Source organism: Solea solea, chromosome 3 (genome assembly GCF_958295425.1).
Source record: "Solea solea chromosome 3, fSolSol10.1, whole genome shotgun sequence".
Classification (NCBI taxonomy): Eukaryota; Metazoa; Chordata; class Actinopteri; order Pleuronectiformes; family Soleidae; genus Solea; species Solea solea.
The window spans coordinates 30,121,327-30,138,380 of NC_081136.1; the positions used below are offsets into that span (position 1 = coordinate 30,121,327).

The 17,054-nt window shown below is 41.5% G+C and overlaps 1 protein-coding gene across 12 annotated transcripts in view; it reads left to right on the forward strand.

Annotated features, from left to right (window-relative positions):
• Positions 1 to 15,946, forward strand: part of nrcama (neuronal cell adhesion molecule a) — a 51,141-nt gene extending 35,195 nt beyond the window's left edge. For 3 of the 12 annotated variants that reach the window (XM_058624357.1, XM_058624356.1, XM_058624358.1), the window contains 17 exons: positions 493 to 617; positions 1,438 to 1,467; positions 2,218 to 2,319; positions 2,510 to 2,707; positions 2,888 to 2,958; positions 3,067 to 3,292; positions 3,526 to 3,641; positions 5,731 to 5,938; positions 6,488 to 6,610; positions 6,718 to 6,894; positions 7,765 to 7,797; positions 8,557 to 8,622; positions 9,603 to 9,725; positions 9,857 to 10,012; positions 10,404 to 10,535; positions 10,631 to 10,709; positions 12,830 to 15,946. In XM_058624357.1, coding sequence (XP_058480340.1) covers positions 493 to 617; positions 1,438 to 1,467; positions 2,218 to 2,319; positions 2,510 to 2,707; positions 2,888 to 2,958; positions 3,067 to 3,292; positions 3,526 to 3,641; positions 5,731 to 5,938; positions 6,488 to 6,610; positions 6,718 to 6,894; positions 7,765 to 7,797; positions 8,557 to 8,622; positions 9,603 to 9,725; positions 9,857 to 10,012; positions 10,404 to 10,535; positions 10,631 to 10,709; positions 12,830 to 13,064 — 2,200 coding nt within the window. In that variant the 3' untranslated portion in view covers positions 13,065 to 15,946. The remainder of the gene's footprint in view (positions 1 to 492; positions 618 to 1,437; positions 1,468 to 2,217; positions 2,320 to 2,509; positions 2,708 to 2,887; positions 2,959 to 3,066; positions 3,293 to 3,525; positions 3,642 to 5,730; positions 5,939 to 6,487; positions 6,611 to 6,717; positions 6,895 to 7,764; positions 7,798 to 8,556; positions 8,623 to 9,602; positions 9,726 to 9,856; positions 10,013 to 10,403; positions 10,536 to 10,630; positions 10,710 to 12,829) is intronic. The other 9 variants (XM_058624359.1, XM_058624361.1, XM_058624362.1 and 6 more) reach the window with 5 other exon arrangements.
• The last annotated feature ends 1,108 nt before the right edge of the window (positions 15,947 to 17,054 follow it).

Here is a 17,054-nt window from a genome sequence, read left to right on the forward strand (position 1 = left end):
TTGATAACTCTTTTCTTTTTGTTGGTACGATTAACATGCTCAGACGACTTGGTCCTTTTACCAAACATGCCAAGATGGACACCAAATTCAAAATGGCCGACTTCCTGTTGAGTTGAGGCCATGGTCTCCATAGACTTTTTTGTTCATCTTTGGCTGTTTCCACCAAGTTTTGTGAAATTCTGTGCAACTTAGTTTTTGGCTTTGTCCCACCCGGTTTCACTTTTGGGGACACAACTTTGCCAGTTCTGATTTGCGTAGCATCTGTCGTCCGTTTTCACCAACGTATAGTGCTTAAAAAATGTGATCCTTTCGGAGGAATGAGTGCTCGAGCCCTTATTGGCAAAAGTGAACATGCCCTAGAAGCATCCACGAGATGAAGATCATTTGCTTTGATCAATAAAAATAGAGCCCATCGTTTTAAATCACAACATCATCTATCCAGCGGTGTCGCAGGGAACTGATTTAAATGTTTTCTCGCTTGGGCTAATTTAGGTTTGCGGTGGACACAGACCGTCTGAACATCAAAGATGTGACCAGTGAAGACGAGGGTACCTATACCTGCATCGTCAACACAACTCTGGACCGAGACTCAGCCAGTGCCATGCTGACCGTTGTTGGTATGTACTCACACACACACACACACACACACACACGCTCAATATATCTCAAATCCTAGCTTCTCTAACGTGTGTGTATAACGTCCTCGAGAGTGTGTGATGTCACCCACTCCAAGTCGTTCAGCTTTTGTGCTTTAAAAGTAAATTGTCCTACTTCTCTTGCAGCCCCCAGATCTTTCACTCCACATGTGTCCGAAACCGTATTACTGTACAGTTGAATGTTATTAACCTATGGCGCACAAACAAATTTGCCACAGCTCAGTCATTTTTCACTCGATCCACACACATCGTACATATTTGTAATCAGCAAAGCCTCCTGGTGCTGAATGTGAAAGAAAGAAATAATTTCAATTATTAGGTTTAGTTTTAGTATAAAAGGCCCATTGTTCCAGGGGTTTAGTGGACTTTTGTTTATGAAGAGTGCAGCACACACAGGTGATTCCAATCAGATGATTAAACACTTCCCCATGAAGTTTTATCCCCATAGAGACAAGTCATTGATTAATTTAAATGTATTCAACAATCCATAAACACATGCAAAAGAATGAGACCATTTTTTTCTTGAGTGAAATATGGTAAATGCCTGTTGACTGTTGACTTTTCTTCTTTTAACACAAGAATTAAGCTAGGTAAACAAGCTAGGTAAGCTAGGTAGCCTTTTCCTTGTGTCCTGTTTTCACTATTTTCCTAACCTTACCTTCTGTTATCTTCTGAGAATCATAACCATAGGAATTCTCCTGCTTTTCCACTGTTCTTACAATATCTGCCACTAACTTCTGTCCCTCTTCTTGCACTTTACTCTTGCTTCTTGTGGTCACAGAGGCAACTCCTACTCCGGCTATTGTCTACGGTAAACAAACAGTGTAGTAGTTTTTATCATCTCCAGTCATAAGTTATTTTTGTTTCATCATCTCCAGTCACAAGTTATTTTTGTTTAATCATCTCCAGTAACAAGTTATTTTTGTTTCAGCATCATAAGTTGTGTTTGTTTGTAGCTGCTTTTTTTCTGTCTGTTTCTGTCACTCATCTTTGTATGAGCATATTACATCATATGATATAAATGTCATCCAGTTTATGTTGAACCATATTAAGATTAATGTTTGGAAAATGCTCTGCAGCACTGTGGCGCTCCCACTCAGCTGTTTTCACTCAGCTGCCTGATTAGACCTGAGTTGCAGCTTAATCAGCCACAAGTGACAACACCTGAACCTTCTGACAAACTTTCCAAACTCCCTCAGATGTATTTCTTTTTTTAAATAAATGTACATAAAATGCATTATTTTTTCATAGGTTACAAAGCCCTTCCAACATTTGTCTTGTGTCATTAAAGCGTAAAGGTTTTTAAAAAACAAAACTAATAAAAAAACCAGCTTTTCTTTCAAGGAAGCACACCCTTACTATCTGCTCTTTTTTTTGCTAACATATATCTGCCATTCACTACTTTGCATTTGATTTATGCACATATTAATTAAAAGGAGAAAAAAACATTAATCTACACCTCATTTGTTTTTTTATCAAAAACAGATTGAACAATCTTTAGTTGTAACGCACTCATTCTAAGTGTTTTCAGTCGGTCCTAAGATTCTTACTGTGCCTGCAGAGAAACCTGACCCTCCAACTGACCTAGAATTGACGGACCAAACAGACAGGAGTGTTCAGCTCACCTGGATCCCTGGTGACGACCACAACAGTCCCACTCAGAGTAAGCAAAATGTGTCCCGTCCACTGCCAAACCCCAAACTATGAATGATAGCAAGTGAAAACAAAAGCAAATCAATGAATTTCAGTGGTAGTTGGGCACAATGAGAAATCACTGACGTCAACCACAGGAAAAATCTGTTAATAATCATCAACACGTTCTTAAAATGTGAATATTTCTTAATGTTCCCCAGAGTTCTTGATCCAATATGAGGATCTACTGCACCAGCCAGGAACCTGGAACAACCTGACTGATGTTGCAGGCACGAGCACCACAGCACAATTAAACCTCTCTCCGTTCGTCTACTACTCTTTCCGAGTACTGGCTCTAAATCATGTGGGCTACAGTGACCCCAGCCAGCCCTCGCGCCAATACAGGACCAACCCTGCAGGTACTGAATATTATTCCATCCATCCATCCAATCATGCGGTTGCCAATCCATCGCAGGGCCACATAGAAACAAACAGCTCTCCATTCTCACCCCTATCTAACAAAGAATAATAGACATTTTTGGAGGGGTTTGAAATCTAAAACAGTCACAGATTGAGTCTTGATTCTTTGGTGTTCACAGCTCCTGATGAAAACCCATCTGATGTCCAGGTAGTAGGAACAGAACCTGGCAGCCTTGTCATTTCCTGGACAGTAAGCAGTTTTTATTGGTTTGACATGTCATCGCTGTGGGCCTATAATTATAATTCTGTCAGTGTTGTTTTTCCGCAGCAGACTTAATCAATTGCTCCTTCTGTACAGCAACTGACAGGACTCCAGTCCAATGGACCGGGTTTGGAGTACAAAGTGCAGTGGCGACAGAAGGACACGGACACAGACTGGTCATCGCAAAATGTGGCCAACGACTCCAAGTTCATCATGACTGGAACTCCAACCTTTGTGCCGTTTGAAATTAAAGTCCAAGCTATAAATGATTATGGCAGCGGACCTGAGCCTGAATTAGTGGTTGGGTACTCTGGAGAAGACTGTAAGTCAAATGAATACTGCAATTTTAGCTATTATTGGTCAAAACTGATCACAGGCCAGTTACAAAGTAATACTGTGCATTGACAGAATAGTACGAGGGTTTAGACATTGTGTGTTGCCTTTTAGTTTCATAGGTGGTTGTGATATATTTTCCTTTTTGAACCAAAGTTTGAATCTGATTATTTTTAATCGTTTAATCGTTGTTGATTCCTGTTTCCATTTCATGTTTTTCAGTGCCACTGTCTGCACCTGAGAGCATACAGGTCATGGTCAATAACGGTACACTAGCAGAAGTACACTGGGAACCTGTGTCTCCCAATTCAGTGAGGGGGAACCTGCAGGGATACAAGGTATTGTTTGACTGAGTTCTGGTTTAGAAAGCACATGCTGGTCGTTGCTGCTTCGTTTGTCACATTTGTGCACGAGTGATGTGCATTAAATGCACATGAAAGCATTCTGTCTAATTGACTTTTAATGAGAACAATAACCCAGCCACAAAAAAAGCATTTTCCCCTTTTTCTCCAGGCTCCTAATTTCAGCACATGGCCTTCAGTTTAAAGGCTCTTAAAACTGCCAGTGTGCTTGAAATGTCACAGGAAATAAATATCCTTTAAATGAGACCTCTAATGTGGTTCTGTCTTTCACTGCTATGTTTTTACCGGACATTCATGTCCTGCTTCTATATGTGCCAATATATGTATATAGGCCAGCCTTAAGAATATCAAAATAAAAGCTCAAACATTTGGCAATAAACTATATGAAATGTAAAAAAACAACAGAAGAAAAGACAGAATTTAGCTGAGCCAACACATGGTTCAATCAAAGGGAATGCACAACACATGCTGTGCTTCACAATGCCATTCTTGGCTCCTCCCTGTTTTACGCCCACATGTGTGTCTGCACCTTATTGGATCATTTAAACGAGTCAGCCTTTTCAGGTGTGTATATATATGGGTAGAGGCGCCATTTCCCAGAGGGAAATGGGTGCTGGGGGATGTGTGTGTGTGTGTGTTGAATGAGGGGAAATGTATTTGTGTGCATGTGTTGAATGAGGGGAATGTTTTTTTTTGTTCATGTGTTGGTACTTGTATGTAGGGATGGGCAAACAAAGCTTAATGACAAAACAAGTGTTTGGGGTATGACCTCAGGAGTTTTGTTTCATGTTTAGTTGGCTGTGACATGAATGAAAACTCACCCAAGTTTTCAATAGAAACTGAATCCCTCCATATAAACTTGATCCCTTTCAAGACCTTTAGTCTGAGAGTGAGTTTTCAAACCTCCAGCGAAGTAGTACATGATAACTGTTTGCAGTTACATTCAGTCCATCATGTGATGCACTCCAGGCTGTTATGACAAAATAATGAAAAAAAATATTAAGGGAACATTTTTGGGGAAAGAAACCTTAAGCATGACCCACATAGTTGGATTATAAGAAACCAATCTCAAATGTAAAATGATCTTGTCTTGTTCACAATTCTATTTTAAGTCATAAAAATAAATTCAGTCTTGATTTAGTCCTAAAGGTATCACCCCTATACAACCTGCTGCTGAGCCACCTGCATCGTGGCCATAGTTAACAGCAGCCTTGCCACTGGTGTTGTACTATTGTATTTTAAACAGGCTGTGGTCCAGCCCCTACTAAAAAAAAACCTAACCTGCATACTTCTATTTGAGCATTGGGGGAACTGCTGTAGAATTGTTCTGGTCTTATCTGTCTGAAAGATGTTTTTCTGTCAGTCTTGGTGATTTTTGGTCATGTGCTCCTCTCCCACATGGAGTCCCCCAAAGCTCCATTCTGGGGCCCATTTTATTTTCGTTATATGTGCTCCCCCTGGGTGCTGTTATCAAAAAGCATGGCATCTCTTTTAAATTTTTACACCAAATCTACATGCCATTGAAGTACAGCACTTGTTTGACTGCTTAGCAGACATTAAAGCCTGGATGGCCTGGAACTTTCTTAGCTTTAATGAGGACAAGACTGAGGTCATCTTGTTTTGACTAAGTGGTGTCCCCAATGTCCCAATGGCTCTGGATACTGTTGCTCAGACTAAAAAACCTACTGTGACTAACTAACGAACTAAAATTGAATAAGATTTTAAAATGGATCTAAGGATAAATTCAGTGGTCAAATCCAGCTTCTTTTTTTTTTCCAATTGTGACTTTTAGCAAAGGTCAAGCCTTTCTTTCATGCTTTGATTTCTACTAGACTGTATTATTGTAATGCACTCTATGTTGGTGTTAGCCAGGCTGCACGTCTGCTGACTGGAACTCGCAAGCGAGAGCACATCACTCCTGTGTTGGCAGCGTTGCACTGACGGTTTTAAAATTCTGCTTTTTACTTATAAAGCCTTGAATGGTCTTGCCCCATCTTAGGTCTGCAGAAAGTTAAGTGCTTTAAAATCTCAACAAAAAACCCATGTACTTCTGTGTCTCGTCCAGGTATTCTACTGGCGTGAACGCGGCTTGCATGAGACTGAGGAGGAGAAGGATCATAAGGAGCAGGTTTTGATGTTCAGTGGGAACCGTAGCGAGGGGCGTCTACCAGGCCTCCAGCCTTACAGCCTCTACAAACTCTTCATCAAGGTCTTTAACAGCAAAGGAGATGGGCCTCCGAGCCCCAACAAGACATTTGAGACACCTGAGGGAGGTGTGTTTGCTTACATTTGACTTATATGGTTGGTTGGTAGAGGAAACTCCACCATGGTGCCACATGCTCATTTTGCTTCCTAAATTCATTTACCTCATGGTTATTGCCCTAGCTTAGCATTTAGTATACATGGTATACACTTACAAGCAACTTTATTGGGAACACATGACACCTAATAATTTTGGAAGAGTGGGACCCAGTGTGGTCTTTTGCTCACTACCTCATCTGCTTCAAGCCTGTCCGTTATCCTTTAGAGATGGTTGTGCTTGAAAATCCCAATATTTCAGCAGTTTCTGAAATACTCAGACCTGTCCATCACTTTTAATCACCTTTCTGCTCCATGTATATCTAAAATTGCCATTGGCTGGCTAGTAATATTATTAGCACTGCTCTGAGAACATCTGACAAGTTCTCGTTCCAATAACTCCAATCAGAATCACCATAGCAACCACCTGAGCTACTCTATCAATTACCCACAGCATCCACAGAGAACAATGATTGGTTCTGTTTGAAAGTCAGAACCTGACCTAGTTCTGATTGTGTTTCTAGTCCCAGGGTCTCCATCTTTTCTGAACATCGTCAGCTCCAGTTTGGACTCAATAACTCTGGAATGGGGTCCACCAAAAAACAGCAATGGACGCCTTGCTGGATATACATTAAAATATCAAGCAGGTAATCTTACCAGCTGCCTGACACATATATATTCCAACATTATATTTTATGGTGCATTTGAATATCGGTTAAAATAATGTTTTACGTCTCTAACTCTCTCACCACAGTCAACAACACCAATGAAGTGGGTCCAGCCAAATACATGAATTTCCTTGCCAACGAGACCAGAATCACTCTGGGAAATCTGAATGCCAGCATGCTCTACAAGTTTTACTTAAGTGCAAAGACAATCAAGGGCTCTGGGCACATCATCACTGAGGAAGGTTTCACAGTCATGGACACAGGTGAGTCCTGTGTATATGAACCCAAGTACAGTGGTTAAAGCATTAGGGCACATTAATACTATGGAGTCGGAGCGGAGTCTATCAATAGTTTGCATTAATTTCGTCCGTCAATGAGCTTGTCACAGGAGAGCTTACGATGATGGCTGAAATGGAGCAATACCAGCAGAAATCGTGGAGATTTCAGAGTCAGTCAATAGTCTAGTCAGGAAAACGACAAGAAGACTCTATACAGGCATTTAAAAATGGTGGAAAGTTTTCAAATGGCATCTGCGAGATGGTGCGAAATTACATCCATCTACATGATAATGAAACTCGCATTCAGTGATCTTATGTTCCTCCGCTGCGAAATCCACTTGTGTTTCTATGTCAGATTGAGCACAATAAAATAACCTCCTTCAGTGGGTCGCCATGTTTGTTGATACCTGCAACTTGGCACTCTGCATTGCCCGCTAGTATTGGGTAACATCCAAAAATCCTACATGCCAAAGAGGCATGAAGGTATGTAGGGTAGGAGATGAGTGCATAATAATGCCTATTGTCCGTGATCGCGACTATCGGATTGTTTTTTTTTTTTTGTATGTTGGCATGTTGAATCTTTGGCAAAACACATTATGTCTGATAACATGTCACAATTCTGAAGGGGTGCTCCATTGCGTACGGCTAGGTTTTAACCACGACCTCTTATAATTCACTTCCAAAGGGCAAAGCGTAGGTGATGGGGTCAAAATGAAGAGAAATGGCATTGGGCCTTCCATCGGCAACCACATTAAGGAGTACAGTTTTCAGTATGAGGGATACACGTGGAGACAATCATGACACAAACCCCACTCAAACTTACACTCCCCCTATCTCTTTCTTTTCTCTCTGAAGCTCATACTCAGCCCACAGTAGAGCCGGGCAAAGGTAAACCAAGTTTGCCACGAGAAGTCCCTGCATGCTAATTTTAATTCTCCCAGATATATTTACTTGGCATTGCTTTCTTTACTTCCCCCTGCATGTGACTAAGTTAGCATGTTTGCAGACTTACAGTGTGATAAGATGGGATTTTAAGTGTGGCAAACTTTCCTGGCATCTGCAAACTGAGCTTGTGTCCTATTTGGATAGAATCTATAGGCTGTATTCTGCTGTAGCACAGTACTTCTATCATTATAGGAGTTAGACACTGTTTGTTTCTTTAACTCTCACCATACGCTGTACGGTTAAATAATTGGACGTAGCATTCCAGTTTGAAAGTCGAAGCCTAGGAAGTAAGATGGGGTGACTGCTGGTTGCCAAAATACCTTAATTTGAATGGGAAAATGTGCCTATTTATCAAGTTGCTTGTCTGACTTGAAAGTAATGGTCTCGAAGGTGAAATTGCAAATCTGGAGGCTACAAAGGGCGAGTTTGTTCTACAACAGGAAGACTACGTCCATTTTTATGAAATCTATGGCTCTCGCATGATGCTTGTGAATTGTTCCCCTTGTAGCACTAACACAGTTAGCTGCTGATGCTAAGCTGGACAGTATAAATTGAGTAGTTTAAACTATAAACCAAATAATATGCATGACAGGCAGGCCCAACGCTTGAACCAGATGACCTTTTTTTTTTGTTGATGGCAGATTTCTCTCTTGTTTTACTATTATGGTGTGTATTCTCACTCTTTTTCCATGTTTCTTCCAGGCCCCACAGAGCCCCCTCACACAACTTCCCCCATCACTCAGTCTCCACATTCCCCGTTACACAAGGGTACAAGCACGACCTGTGTCAACTACTACTGTGCCACGTTTAGATTTCTAGTCAATAAACTGCAAAAATAATCCACTTGAGCGAATGTTTCAGAAAAAGGGTCCCAAACTCACACTACCCTGGGGGCCAATGAGGGGTCATGAGGGGGCCGGTCATGTGACAAAAGTCCAACTATGTGGGAAATTAGCTTGAAATCACATTGCAATATCCCGCCACGATAGCGTAATTGCTGTATTCATGATGCTATTTCACAGAATTGCAAAGTAAAAGTGTTGAAAAATGGAATGATACAAAAAACTCCCTTTTTAACAGGAAGACAATCTCAGGAAGACAGACTCAAACATGTGCTGCCATCTGCCTAGACAGGTTAGGGTGAAAGGAAAAATGGCACTCTAATGGCATTAGAGGAGAGGTGGGGGAAAGGAAGGAAGAGTAGAGGCCAGTTCACAATAAAAAAAAAACCCCACAAATTAAATAACAATTGTTATGAAAACCACTCAATCTTAGGTGTTACTGTTATAAAGATATTGATCTCTCACTAGCTAACAATCATAATTGGTATTATATTCTGTCTATAATCGAGCTACAGGTGTAGGAGGTCGTGGGCCACTTCTCATTATAACTTGATATTAAGGGGAGGGCCAAATAACATCAAGTGGGGGGGCCGCATGTGGCCCCCGGGCCGTGAGTTTGAGACCTCTGCTTTAATACATTTAATACTGTATAACTGGTTTTGGTTAGTATAAGATGGCAGAAAATGCTAAAAAAACTGAAATTGGATTTTCTATTCCTACTCATGAGGTTCTGTTGTAAATCTTAAATTGACTTAAATTTACTTGTGTCCCTTGTCAAACCAAAAAACTGGTTTCAGTTTGACACTGAAAACATTTTGGCTTCCTTCAGTCGTATATTAAGTTAAAGTTGAGACTTCTAGTGACTTCAAGTCATACATTTTTGAATAAATACCCTTTTCCTCTCAGCACCTCCCGTAGGCCCCGTGTTTGGCACAGTTAACACGTCTGTATCCGAAGAAGGTGCCGCGATCAGTTGGGAATACTCCGGACACCATAAGAATATCTATGTGGAATATATTGTAGAAAACAGTAAGACTGCACTTTGTATGTCCACCATACATATGCCCAGTTACAGCAATTTACCTAAAACCAGCTGTCAACTATAATACTTAACCCCCTAAAATGAATTTCACTTTTACCATTTGCAACTCCAATTCTAGGTAAAGAGGACTGGAAAAAGGAGTTGGTAAACGGTTCACACTCGCATATGATAAAAGGTTTAAAGCCGGGGACGTCCTATAGGGTGCGTGTGGTAGCTAGAGACCCGACTGATGCGACAATCCACAGCACAGACGAAGTGTTGGTTACAGTGCCAGGTGAGGCGGCATGCCTCAGGATGAATGTTTGGTTCTTTTTGTCCTTAACCTTTTGTCTACCTTGTTTTTTTTGTGTCAGATGTACAGTCGTGAATGTAGCGTAGAATCATTTCCCTAGATGGCGTACAAGCATGTTGCCAAATCACGACTAAGAAATCCATCATTTTACAATGGCAACTTTTAGTTTTCCCTTCTTTTTTTTTCCTCCCCCCCCATCCATACCTGAACAAACATCGCATTTTAACCCATTTTAATATTCCATTTCAGTGTTTACAGCCTCTGTTAATCTGTGCATGAAGAAAACAGACCCCACCATTTTTTTAAAAGTTTGGATTCAAGGTGAAACAGGCAGTTATGCTTATCATCATTTCCACCTTTTCTCTCTGTTTAGCTGTACCCAGTCGGCAGGTAGACATTGCCACCCAGGGCTGGTTTATTGGACTGATGTGTGCCATCGCGCTTCTCATTTTGGTCCTCCTCATAGTGTGCTTCATCAAGAGGAACAAAGGTGGAAAATATCCAGGTAATACACATAACTGTATATCGCAATTACAAGCACTTTACATGGCTGTGTGGAAACGTTTACATATAAAGAAAAATACACTGTTAAAACAACAGTTAAAGAGAAAGAAGAGGCTCACCAAGACCCTGAGATCCAGCCCATGAAGGAGGATGATGGGACATTTGGAGAATACAGGTGAGAAAGGAAAAACTACATTCTTCACTCATCAGTATTTTGGTTTTTTTTTTCCTCTCACTTGATTGTATGTAGAACATTTTACCATGGGGGCAGAGACTCCACAGACTCCATTACCCAACACTCCACAGAGACAAAGCCATATCCACACAACTGTCCCCCACCAGTGGCGGTTGCTGGTCTTTGAAACGGGGGAAGCTCATTTCAGGCCCAGTTATCTATACAAATCTTCCTCCAATCATCATGCAGAAACCAAGTGTCCGTGCCGCCCACCCACTGCTCCATTGACCCAAAGAGAAGCTGAGCTTCCCTGGAAGTAACGTTTTTTGGGGTTTTTGTTGCCACACTGTCCTATAGAGAACAGTTGAAGCTGAGCTTCAAGTGGTTATATTGCGGAGGCTCCTACGGGAATAGGAAAATCGCCTAAGATGATCAGTCATCTGTGATAAACGGCTGAGTCTGAACGAACCCGTGACGCGGTCTAGCTCACGTTTAGTATTGAAATGTAAATACAACATCTTAGAGGAAGCGCCACTGCTCCCCACTCCTTTAATTTAAGGTTCAGTGTGTAAGATTTAGTGACACCGTATGGTGAGACAGCAGATTGTAACAGAACTCATCCCTCAAGTGTGTCACGGAAAGGAGAGAGAGGCTAACGGACAGGCTGTTATATCCATTAACAATCCCATATGCTACCCCCACCAGTTTTTAGTTGTCTTGTCACATTTCTGTTGTCATTAATGAATAATTTGGGTACTTTTTGTGTTACTTTTTTGAAATTTATTTGGATGCCATTGAGCGTTTTAAATGTTGCCCTTTCTAGAGTTGTGAACTCATTTGTCTGTGTCTATGAAAAGCATATTTAAAAAAAAAAAAAAAACACTCATAATATAGCTCATGAATTGCTTTTCATGTGTCCTTCCATTTTTATCTTTTGTTTGTTTTGGGGGGGGTGGGGTTTAGGTCTATGGAGAGGTAAGACGAGACACGTCAATCCCAGCATGCAATCCACGCAACCTATAAAAATGTCTTTTTAAGCTTTAGGTAAATCTTAACGCAAGGAAGAAAGTTTACGGTCATCAAACTCACTGCTTTGACATAGTGAGCACCGTAACCATGGTCTAAACATAGAACTAAAATCTTTCTACTTCTATGGCTTCCCTCATTTAAATCCTAGTTTCAGTTTCATTAAAATACACTAATGCCAAGAGAGTGAATGACTGTAGAGCTTGCATCCAGCGGTATGAATTGTTTCCTATAAATGGAGCATAAAAAGAATAGAAACGGAACAGTTAATCTTAGTTGCATTTTTGATTACCGCATGTGAAGCAGAAGCATATTGACTGACATTGTTTTGGATTCTAATGCTTTTTTTATTATTATTATTATTATTATTATTACATTGCAAAGGACTGAACGGCACACGTTTGCAGAAAGATTCCCTAAGCAGTGGTCACTAACCCTGAATCACAAAGTTTCAGCACCCCACGCTTCAGTCACAGCAGCACTAACACTGTGGATGTATACTGTACTGTATAGGTCGTGCAGTTGAGCTGCTGCAGTGCAATCAAATAGCCTCCGTGTGTATTTTTGCACTCGGTGGTCAAGACGGACTGCTGTGCTTTTATACCCTGGAGACGATGTGTGTCAAGGTTAGGGCTGGGCAATATGTCAACACATGACATATATCATGACAAGATATTTTGGTCTGTTTTTTTTTTTTCCAGTGTTAAAGGCCGTTGCAGTTTAATTTTACTATATTATTCCATTGTTTAAAACACATGTAAATGTACAAGAATTACACCATATATAGTAACGTCAATAATACAGAAATTACTGTATTTTTTTGGGGGTGGAGTCAAGTTTTAAATCTCGATACATCTCATATTGGCACATCGTCTAAAAATATTCTTCTTTAAGCCATATCGCTCAGCCCTAAGCACGGGTAAAGTTTTGCAGTAGGAAAGCCAGATAGCTTATTGATAACATGCATATGCTTGAGTAGAAGCCTGTCCCCCCTCCTCCCCCCCGTGTACACTCAGGTTTATGACCACTGCAGAACAAATTGTATGAATTATTTCCTAACTCCCCCCCCCCCCCACTTTCAAATCTATTTATAGTGACACAGAAGACCACAAGCCGCTGAAAGGAAGCCGGACGCCGTCCAATGGGACGGTGCGCCGGGACGAGAGCGACGACAGCCTGGTGGACTACGGGGAGGGCGGGGACGGACAGTTCAACGAGGACGGCTCCTTCATTGGCCAGTACAGCGGCAAGAAGGAGAAGGACACGCACGAAGGCAACGAGAGCTCGGAGGCGCCCTCGCCCGTCAACGCCATGAACTCGTTCGTCTAAAAGGCCAGCAGCCGCCGCCGCCTTGTTGCAGTGATCGCGCTGTGGCCACTCCTCTTGTCACCTTCGCAAATGTGACCATCTGACAGTGGTGACAGTTGCCAAGGTGACGGACCTCGTGGGCGCCGCCTCCTCCTCCCTAACCGCGGTAGCTGTTTGCTGTTGCTTGAGCAGTCATGGCTACCGGTCACCGAGACTGCTGACACGCCGTCATCTTCACCCTCCCTCGCTAACCCCCCCTGTCACACTGTGACCCCCTCTGAATCCTGTAACACACACTCGACATGGTAAAGACTGACACCGCCACCCTGCCACCCCCCCACGACCACTGACTGAAGGTGTGAAAAGAGGAATGTGAGGAGAGAGCGAGAGGGAGCAATACAGAAAAGCAGACGGAATGTACAATAGAGTATTATCACTTAGACTGAGCAGGAGTGTCGTCCTCTTTCCCACGTGTCCAAATCTATATTTTATCAAAGTACCCACAGGTAACTAAATATGCATTTCGATCACATTCATAAACATCTGCATTGACTGAAGCATTTCACCACCATCCTGTCTGAGCAGTGTGTTGGGACTGTACATGGTGCACTGCTATTGTTTTTTTTGGGGTTCTTTTTTTTTTTGTCAGTGTTAAAATGGCATCTAACACATGGAGGTTCACTGGCAGCGGTGTCCACTCGGACACTGACTCGTAGTAGAAGTTGGTATGTGGTATGTAGAATAACAAGTTCTGTTTTTAAGGTCAGGGCCCGTTCATATTTGCTCCAACCTGTTTTATTAGGGGGGGGAAAAAAAGAGAAGTTTCACACTGATTTGGTCGATCCAGTGTCCCCATCTGCGTCACTGTGCTTCCACTTTGAATCAAATCCACTGTGGGACCCTTTTTTTATTTCGCAAGCTACTACCGCCCCCTAGCATTGTCAGAACAAACTGCTACCCCCCCCCCAGAATAGTTTCCAATGGAATTTCTATTCCTTTTTATCAGCTCCTGGCAGAAGGGAGATGAATGCTGTTGCATGTAGCTTATACTGAGAGTACAAAAAGTAGGTTCTGAATGTTGACCCAGAACCCCTTTAGCGTGGTTTCGAGTGCCGTAGATCCATAGTAACATCCCTCTTCATGCCCATAGAGCACACATGAAATGCCACTCGGGTAGAGGGAGAGGCCGTGCGAGCGGACCTTCATTGAGAATTAGCTCCATGGGATTTTGGTGACGTTTAATAGTTTGCTAATTAAAATCTGGGCAACTCTATATGAACGCTCAGTAGTGAAACATCTACATAGCCTGTTTGGGTTATGTCTGAAAATAGCCTGACAATAGACTTCTAAAATTAGCCTCAACTACAGATTGTTTTAAGGGCCTTGTTGACAATCATGTCATCGTCACGCGATTCCATTTTTCAGGGTTAAAGCAAACAATGTGGGGAAGCCTTAAGTCACAGCCGATCAACACCCGATGGGAAAAGTCCCAGGAGTTCATTTCAAAACATTCTCCCTTCTCATCCCGCGGAGGATCAGTGTTGCTCAGCAGCTCCGAACTTACTGCCAGCGTACTTGCCAGGTAACTGCCAATGGGAACCAGACTCAACTTTGTCACGGACAGACTCCGGTAGGGGACGGATCTTTAACTGTTACTCTGTGCACTTGGGGGGGGGGGAAAAAGGAAGGGGGTCAGAAAAATCTGTGTAATGATACTGAATGTGAAAAACAAGTGTAACCTGTTTTATGTGAATGGAAAACTATTGCTTGTTACACTCCAAATGATAAACACACTGGTGACTTGGGTTTATGCATTTAACCTTATATCTGTGTATATTGTCACGATCCAAGTGCGGCACTCAGTGAGTTTTATATTGCTGTAAATGAAAGAAGTGTGTGTGTGTGCGTGCGTGTGTCATGTGAAGCGCATGCATGCTACTATGTGAAAGCGTGCGTGATGTGTACTTTTTTTTTTTTGCTTTCGAGTTCCATGAATGTGTCTATGTTTCTGATGTGTGTCAAGCAGTCTGCACCTACACTCAGCAGGAGAATCAATACTTTTCTTTTCCAGGAGAACATTTCCATATCCTGAATTTATCATAACTTGCATCAAGTTTTTTCGGTTTTGCATCGTGTCGGCTTTACACATGTAGTAGATACTTTCTGTTTCTTTTGTAAATAACGGCTTGAGTTGAAGCGTCGCCGTGCCGAGGTGAGAGCTTGAGCGCAAAATGGCTTTGTGTGCAATGAGATCATTTCAAGTTTTTTTGTTTTGTTTTTAATTTGCAGTGAAATGTTCATTCAATTTCTTTCCCTTTTTTTCATCTTGTCAGGTGAATTTGCTCGAAATGTTTTAGCCCATCAGGTATCAAGAGACTATTTAACTTGTGACTGAGCTTGTGTGACACTGTATTGTTTCCGTCTCTGATGATTCATGCACCTTTCTTTTCCCCTGTATTGTTTTTAATAACAAGGCACACAATTAAGTAGGATTTGTCATTTCCCCCCCCAAAAAATCAATAAATTCTGCTTTTAATTCAGAACAATATTGGGTATTTGAAGGCAGCATGTTGGAAAACTGTCGTTCTAAACTAGACAACTCCTGAAACTGACTCATCCTTTTTTTTTTTCCTTTGTTCCTGAATGTGTGCACTTAAAAATAAACACGACAAATGTAATTTGGAGCATATTGAGCCGGCATGGACAGATAATGTATGGGCACACTTGAGTGTGAATCGTGGTTAAACATGCAGTGGGATATGACATTCTGGTTAATGTTGAAGCTACACGAGAAGCATGGAAGGCTGTCAAAGTGGTTTACTCTTTAGTATAATGTTGCAAAAATATTTTGTATTTTAAATGACGTTTAAAAAAAAAAGATGAAATAAATGTTGGTTTCAGGATTTCAAATCGGGTTCTCTTTTTTCCCCTTTGCTGAAGTTTTCTTCATGGTTCCTTTGTGGTTCTAAATCTTCTTTTTGGACAGTTGTTCTACGTCCGTCTTTTGTCCGATCCTTCATGTTGTGGATGGGGTTTGTGTTCTTATTTTAAAATAAGAACTCTTCAAAGGCAGAACACGATGTCACAAATGATGTCACATTTTCTGTCCTCCACTTCTCTTAGGTAGAGAGAGGCACTCAGAAGGTACGCAGTTGATGGAAAAAGGTCAAATAAAGGAGGCAGTAATGCAACATTACGGATGTCAACTGAAGAGAAACACTCAAAGCAAAGGCAGAGAAGACCATACAGTGATATAAAGGGGATGCATAATGTTCACACATAAACAGGGAATTTGTGAAGAGTTTGAGGAGGAAGATACCCCCCTCCTGCAGAGAGACGATGAAGGACAAGCAAGCCACCTCTGCGCTCTTTGGCCAGCGTATAGTGAATCAGACGCCACAAAACCAAATAGCAGTTTCTCTGATTTACGTCGTGATTTTAAAGGGCTCATAGTCCATAAGATTACTAAGGGTTTCAACAAATACTTTGGAACTGAAAAGAGCAAACTGCACCAACAACTACAGGCTCAAGTAGACTTGGAGGAAAAAAAGAGGTTGGCAGAAGTAAAAAAAGAAACCCTTATCCAAAGCAACTATAATATCCAGACAGAAATTGTACAAATGGATAATAAACTTAAACCTTTTAAAGATTTTGGGGTTGAATATAACATTTTAAAGACAGAGGTTAAAGTGTTGAGCCAGGAGAACAATATACTGCGGAAGACGATTCAAGACCTCAATGATGAACTCTTTATGCAGGGTCGTCTGGCACATAAAATAGAAAAGAAACGGAGGGACATCCAAGAATTAGCGCTGCACAACATTTCTCTCCATCAACAGGTTCAGGACCTTTCCACAAAAGTGAAAGAGGGCAGAAAATTGGATGTCCTTTATACATCAGCAAAAGATGAGAAACAGGCCAGGTTTGTGCTGAATTATAACCTCAAGTGCAAACTCAAAGATCTGAAAGTTGACAGTAAAGTGATGGAATCTCGGGTCCAAAAATATCATC